Here is a 7920-nt window from a genome sequence, read left to right on the forward strand (position 1 = left end):
AAATTACCTTGGAAATTCTCCCCCCTCCCTACCCTGCTTGCCTCTGCCTCCTGGTCCCTGTACACAGCAGCTGGTCTCCCACGGCAGCCAGTGGAGCTGCCCATGACGCAGGCTGTTTGCAGGATGGTAAGATGAAGACACAGCATTTGTTCTTCAGTTTCCTAATGGCCTCAGGCACCGCTTCAGGTCATAGTTAGGCCTTTGAGTTTCTTCCTTTCCATGTAACATTTTTGGCAGCTGAAAAACACAAATCCATTTTCCTTCCATCAGGGCTAGTTTAATCAATTGGCCTACAGGTTTGATAAAGCTCCTGAAACTTTTTACATTTTTACTGTGATAAAAAGGGGGAAAAAATCAACACAGATCCAAGTGTAATGGTACTGCGTCCCACCGCAGAGCGAGATGTTATCTCTCTGTTTTGGCTGCACTTGGTTTTGCACAAATCTTGACCTTTCCCTGTCTGTGTGTCTCTCGTTTTCCATCCCCCTTTCCTTCCTTCTCCTGACTTCTTGCTCCAGCTTGTGCAGAAACCAGCAGTGACTTTGTCTCTGCCAAAGTGACAGAGACTCTGTCTCTGCGGCTGCCTGCGCACCGTGGTGGGAGGAGTGGGTGCCTGGGTGGTGTTGGGGATGCAGCTCCCCAGTGTCCTGCCTGGCCACCCCTGCTGCTCCTGCTCCCATCGTGGCTGTGGGAGCAGCAGGCCCCTTCCCTAGGACTCGCCTCCCAGGTCTCTCCCAGCCCTTGTCTTTTCTGCTTTCACAGGCAGGAGGACCTCGGCCACAGGCCCTCACCCTGGTGTAGCGAGGTTGAACTTTGCCTGCATGGCTGAGAAGCTCTCGGCCAACTCTTGAAAGGGTTGAGCATGAAGGTATCCTGCAACCCCAGATGTTTAGCGTTCAGGGACTATGATTGAGAGACCCACCGTATGCTGTGCTGCTCTTTCCCTCATTCTTCAGGGCTGCACACAGCCTGGACAGGCGCCTGAGCTTCAGAGGTCTGTGTCTGATCTGCTAATGCCATCCCTTGGTTTGGTGTGATGGATGAGGCATGGATGGCAGCTGCACAGGTGTTTCAAAAGCCTGCCTCTCCAGCCTCGCTCTAGTCAGCGTGTGGGCAGAGCTTCATAAAGCAGTTGTTATTCCAAGAAGCTCTATGACTGCTAGGCTCCTGTGCCCTCGGTGCATGGGATGCCCACTTCCAATAAGACTGGTTTCAGTCCCCTGACCTTCATCCTCACTGGAATTCCTGGTCTGCCAATGAGTAACTACTGGATGGCATTCCCTCTCAGCTCCCTGTACCTCCTCATGCTCTTGGGGAACTGCACCTTGCTCTGGACCATAAAGACAGACCGCAGTCTCCATACACCAATGTACTATCTCCTCTCCATGCTGGCAGTGGCAGACTTGGGCTTGTCTGTCTCCACACTACCCTCCATGCTGGGTATATTCTGGTTTGAGTCCACATCCCTCCATTTTGATGCGTGCATTATTCAGATGTATTTCATCCACTTCTTCTCTGCCATCGAGTCTGGTGTTCTGGTTGCAATGGCCTTTGACCGCTTCGTCGCTATCTGCTACCCTTTGCAATATGCCTCTGTCTTGACAAGTCCTCTGATCATGAAGGCAGGAGGGGTGATCTTCATGCGAGGTGTCTGTGTGGTGCTCCCAGTTGCTGTCCTTATTAAGAAGCTCCCTTTCTGCAGGTCCACACTCCTGTCACACTCCTTCTGCCTGCACCAAGACATGCTGAGGCTGGCTTGTGGAGATGTCAGGGTCAACAGCTTGTATGGACTGACTGCAGTGATACTCACCAAAGGCCTTGACTCCCTGACCATCCTGCTGTCTTACATGATGATCCTCAGGGCCTTTATGAGAACCATCTCCCATGAAGCCCGAGCCAAAGCCTTTAGCACCTGTATCTGCCACCTCTGTGCTGTCTTGCTCTTCTACATCCCTCTCATTGGTTTGTCCATCATCCACAGGTTTGGGAAGCACCTGCCCCCACTTACTCACACGCTCATGGCTGATGCCTACCTCTTGGTGCCACCTGTCCTGAACCCGCTTGTCTACAGCTGGAAAACCAAGCAAATCCGCAGGCGAATTCTCACCCTGCTCCACTGGAGAGGGGCCCAGCAACAGGTCTAGTCCTGGAGGGGCAGCACACCAAAGCCAGTCTCCTTCCTTTCCTTTACAGATTGGTTGATCATGGAGAGTATTTTCTGGGAGAAAATCATTCATGTTACTTCACTCCCCATGACAAACCTGTCACCCACATGGAAAAACAGCTCATTTTTCTCCTCAGAGAAGGCTGGATTATGGCAATTCATGTTATTCCACCTCTCATTTTGGGATGTTTCATTTCTCAGAAAGTCTGCAAGAGAGCAGAGCTAGTGTGAGCTGGTCGTAAAGCTGGACTCCCTTCAGCTATGGAGAGAGAAGACTGCTGAGAACAGATTTTAGTCAAGGGATTCACTGCTATTAGCAGTTTTAATCTCTGAAGAAATGCAAACAGTATCCTAAGGCTTGTGCTTTTAATTAGAAATATCCCTTCATCAGTCAATTACATTAAACCCTCGATTCCCAGACTTATGTGGTTATAGGAGACTCTTCAGCTTTCTTTGCACTAATAAAGTGATTTGTGTCTTTGCAGTTGTGGAGACCAGGTAGGAACTAACGCCTATGGCACAAAGAGTGAAAACATTTGAGTCCAGACTCACTGAGGGGGTCTGCAAGGGGAGTGTATGTCTTTTTACTGTCTCATGATATCATCTCCTTCGCTCATAACTCTCTGGGATCATTGTGAAAATCTCCCCAACCTCCCCAGGCATAATTCAAATGAGAGTAGGATGTCTGTCGTAGAAGAGTGGTTCCACATTGAACCTGGGTGCAGGAGCTATTCAGTGCACTTTGAACATCTCCCACCATCCAGATTACTATTTTTGCACCCTCAGCTATGCTGCCACCTTTCCTTGGGGTGCGCTTTGCTGTAGCATCATGGAGATGGTGCACACCAGGGAAGGGGCTGCTGCAGCCATGCCCAAGCCATTTCCCCCTGCGCGGATCTGTGCACTCACCCCAGGGACTGGCAGCTTGTCTTGTTCAACCCAGCTTCCCACGATAATCTGCTGTTCTGATCTGGCCTCCCACTGCTGCTAACTGGGTTGTTTCACCAGAAAATAGCAGCTGTTACTGGACTCAATCCCTCTCGCTTGTCTGGCAGGGAAGAGCTGAACCTCAATACTTGGCCCGCTCTTCTCAGACTTCCTTTTACCTCTCTTGCCTTTTCCACAGCCTTTTGCCTTATCCTAGTAGCTTACTGGCCAAGAAAGAGGGAGCAGAGTGAAAAGAAGGAGAAAGAGAAACCATCATGTTGGAGATCATGTTGGCTGTCTGATTCGTGGTGGTGGGTGATGAAGGCAAAGGAAACAGCCCATTTCAGGGTGGGCACTCAGCTGATTTCAGTGTGGCTGTTTAAAGAAGAGCTACAGGGTCAAAATTGGAGTTTAGGAAGCCCTGACCAGGTATTAGCACGCTTCAGCAAACTAGGGACATGCCGAGCACTATAGGGCTGTGCTGAGAGAGCTGGAGAGCTTTGGTACATAGAACAAATTGATGTATTTTTTTTTTAAGAGCAATTTTTGGTCAATATCATGAGAGCTTCTCCTAACTCTCCTAGGTGCTGTTATGGAGAATCCAAATGATGGGAATCGTTGTGGTGAGAGGGAGTTAGGTACTGTGGCACTGTACTGATGAGCATGGAAGAGCTCTGTGAAAATGGTACCTGGGTTCTTCTTTTTCACCAGGCAAAGGAAATCCTCTGTCTCTTCCACTGTCTCTCAGGTACTTTCACTGTGAGGTAGCAGGACAGGAACACATAGGTGCTCCTGTGCATGCTGCAAAGTTTCGTGTCACTCAGACAGTAAGAAGGGATTGGTCTGCAAATATGTGCTCAGTGCAAAAAGAAAGCTGGTTACCGGGGAGATATGAATGTCCCAAGCTGGAAACATTTCGCATAAAGATTTTGTGCCTGATGGCTGGGAATCTGCTAGAATTCTCTCCGTGTTTTTTTCCAGGGTCAGTAGTCCAGTCTGACGTTTTCCCGGTGTGTCTGAAAAGCAGATGTCTGAACGCAGGCAATTTTACTATGTAAAGCCAGAAGCACAGCTGTTATAAATCAGTGTTTCCCAGTGAGTGGTGGCTTACTCCAGCTCCCTATCAAGTTTTAGTCCTTTAGAAGTCCAAGTTCCTCTCTGCTCTGTGTTAAAAGAATACTCAGTGTTTTTGCTCAGCTTTAATTCCAATGTCTGCTTGTACTTCTGCTAATAGGAGAATTAGCAAAGGACACAACAGTCTGCTCCCTCTCACCTCCTGGAAGGTGGTCATGAGCTTCAGCCTGAGGCTTATATTTCCTTTTTTCACCCTGCTGTGTCTCATTATGCCACACTCACATATAACTTCTCTTGGATGCAAGAGAGTAAACAATTTCAGCCCAGTTTGTGGCTGAATCAGATGAGTAACAGACAGACCATAACATTGTAAAATGGCCTAGGTTGACCGTTGCTGTGGTGGCCAGCACCCAGACGTTCGCAGATGAATAAGCCATCACAGTCAATGTTCCCAAAGGGCTGACTCGTACCATACAGACAAAACTATGAGATAGAGCAGGACGTTTGCATTCTCTTCCTGAAATTGCCAAGCTGCTTTGATCTGCCAGTGAGAGGTTAGAACTTGGGGACCTAACAACGGAGCTCTGAACTCTCAGCAGTATCACACTGTACGTGCATCACATCCATGTTGCTGTGTGAATGAATGAAGAAACAGCTTAACTCTTGCTTGAACATTTTGCCAAATCCAATGAGTCAGATTCAGCATGCTATGGGCAATTTTTTGCTCTAATTGCTCTAATCACCCGTGGGTGGCGCAGAACAGTTCCCTGAGATGCTTTGAGGTTAATGCAGTTGATACACGTCAGCTGTTGACAGATCTGGTGGTTGTTTTGAACCTCTTGCCTCAAAGGCAAAAAAACCCAGCTGGGTTAAACTGACAGCTGGATTAGGCTGACTTCATTCGTTTCAGCTAAGAGATGTTGGTTAATACTGGGGCTCTAACTTACAGACCCAAGAAGCCTCTCCTTCCAGGCACAGGTGATAGGATAATTTGTCCTTCTTGCTTTAAATGGGGCTTCCCCAGCTTTCCTGGCGATGGTCCTTCATTCCTGAACAGTATGCAACTTATGCATTTCACTCCCAGAACACCTGTGCGACACTGAATAACCAGATTTGTCGTAGTGTTTGTATTTGTCCTAAAAGCATCTCACTGTCTCTACCAAGTGACTTGTCAGGTACTTTGCTGCCTGTTAGTTTAGATTTGAACATGAAATATGCCACACTGAGGCTTGCATGCATTAGTAATGTGTGCAGCTCCCTCTAAGCTCAGCTATTCTCCAGCTATATCTGAGTTACAGCAATTTACCAGCTTCATTTAATAATTGACAGGACCATCAGGCTTCCTAACATTTATTGTTTATTTTTCTGTGTTTGATTTTCCATTGATGGCACCAAAAGTAATAACGTTCATTACAATTCTTCTACAAGTGCTTTCCACCTGTTCTCTTTCTCTTATCTGCATTTACTCAGCCCTGTACCTACAGAGTATATTTGCCGTGACAAAATTCCCTCTTGCCAATAAAAGTGTAGGTTCTCAACTTCTGCTTCACACCAGTGTATGTGCCCTGGTCAGTAAGGTAGCTCTGAAGATGTATGGGGATGTATGGGATGTGAAAATAAACCATTTCCTCGTTGCTTCTTATTCTGGTTAACATTTGTGTTGTGTACAATTCCACATTTTAATCAGAATTGCAGCTTTTTTACTGAACTAGCTAATCATATACAATTCTTGGAACAGATTTGCCTGTTTTTTTGTATCCAGCAATTTTACAGAAGCTTCCTTCCAGGAAAACAGAAAGGCTCTGTATGGCAGCACAGCTTACGTACTGGTAAAACGTCATCCACTCTGCAATGCATAAAATCTTGGTTCTGATTTTACTGTTAATCCAGAGACAAACTCCGAAACTGGGTCAGATTTGGACTACACTGTCAAGATATCTGGGGGAGGTCTAAAATTATTTTGGTAGCAACCATCCACCTCTTTTGTTTATTCAGCTTGGGATTTCAGAATAATGAGGTCCTGTTAAGTTTCAAGGAATTCTGGAGTAAATCCACATGAATGGAATTCCTGAGAAGGGTTACATGTACATTGGGAAAATGTCTGATTTTCCCTTTGGAATTGAATATGGTCTCATGTGCTGACCTAGTTTAAACCCACAAAACCCTCTGTTTACTCCTTCACATCCATATGTTTGCACATTGCCAGAAAGAACAACATTTAATTCCATACAAGCAGATTTCCTACATCAGTCTCAGCCTTGAGGATGAAATAGATCACATCTGAGGCCAATGCTTCCAGAATTATTTGGATGTGAATGAATGAATGAATGAATTACATATTTTGAATGGAGACACCATAAAAGGGAGCACAGCTTTTCAAAGTACTGAGGAATAACTCCAAAAATCATACTTCTCTAAATGAAGTCTCTAGGTTCAGCACTGGATTCAGAGACCTAAATTTAGGACCACCTGTGGGCCAAGGGTCTAAGCTCCCATGACAGCCAGAGGTAGTTCAGTCAGTGTAGTCACCTGAAGCCAGTAGAGCACATCTGCTCTTAGGTGAGTTGAACTGCTCTGTGGGCTCAGGCAAGGAACCTCCAAATTAAATCCTGCAAAACCACATCCTATTAAATAATTCATCACCTTAAAATCCATTCTGTACTAGATCTTAACCAGCAGAACCAGGAAAGATTCTTCTACAGAGCTCCAAAGTTCTTCCTCTTCTGTCTGATCCTTGGCTCTCTACTCAGCCCTGCTGAGGCCTCATCTCCAGTACTGCATCCAGTTCTGGGCTCCCCTGTACAAGAGAGACATGGAGCTACTGGAGAGAGTCCAGCGCAGGGCTACAAAGATGATGAGAGGGCTGGAGCACCTGCCCTGTGAGGAACGGCTGTGAGAGCTGGGCCTGTTCAGCCTGGGGAAGAGCAGACTGAGGGGGGATCTGATCAATGTGTACAAGTACCTGAAGGGAGGGTGTCAAGGGTTCGGGGACAAACTCTTTTCAGTTGTCCCATCTGACAGGACAAGAGGCCATGGGCACAAACTGAAGCACAGGAAGTTCTGCCTGAATGTGAGGGGGAATTTCTTCCCTGTGAGAGTGACGAGCACTGGACCAGGTTGCCCAGAGAGGTTGTGGAGTCTCCTTCTCTGGAGATCTTCAAAGCCCACCTGGATGCAACCCTGTCTACCATGCTCTAGGTGACCCTAGTTGAGCAGAGAGGTTGGACTAGATGATCTCCAGAGGTCCCTTCCAACCTTACTGATTCTATGATTCTGTCCATTGGAGGTGTTTTAGAGTTGTCTAGATCACGCATGAATAAAACCACAGATGTCTCTAGCTAGCAACAGCAGCATGTTTAATCATCAGACATTCATCCTGGTAGGTGGCAGTGACATTTCTGCCCAGTCTCTGTGCTCTAATCTCCTTGTACTTACTAGAAACTCTACAGACTATATTTCAAAGGTGGAGAGCTTACATGTCCCGAAGTATATTTTGCCTTCATGCAAGTTCTCTCAGATCCAGTTCTACCTTTTTTGATACTGCCAACCACACTGAGTGTGGATTGGTTTAATTCTGTGGAAATTGCCTTCACAGTCTGTAATGCTGTCTTCCTCAATGAAATTCAGTCAATGGGATTGTGTGTCCTTATCACAGTGGCATCCAGTCATTTCATCAGAATAATCACCTCTGAGAAGTACCCAATTCCTCCTAATCTTGTTAATGGAAAAGTAAGAGTGATGACTTTATCCAGAAA

General features: G+C 46.6%; 1 protein-coding gene across 1 annotated transcript; it reads left to right on the plus strand.

The window, feature by feature from the left end:
• The first annotated feature begins 1187 nt into the window (after nt 1-1187).
• LOC134147129 (olfactory receptor 51H1-like) lies at nt 1188-2144 on the plus strand. Its single transcript, XM_062587977.1, has one exon. It carries the CDS (start codon nt 1188-1190, stop codon nt 2142-2144), a length of 957 nt encoding a protein of 318 aa, XP_062443961.1.
• Nucleotides 2145-7920: the final 5776 nt, after the last annotated feature.

This window comes from Rhea pennata, chromosome 1 (assembly GCF_028389875.1).
Source record: "Rhea pennata isolate bPtePen1 chromosome 1, bPtePen1.pri, whole genome shotgun sequence".
Classification (NCBI taxonomy): Eukaryota; Metazoa; Chordata; class Aves; order Rheiformes; family Rheidae; genus Rhea; species Rhea pennata.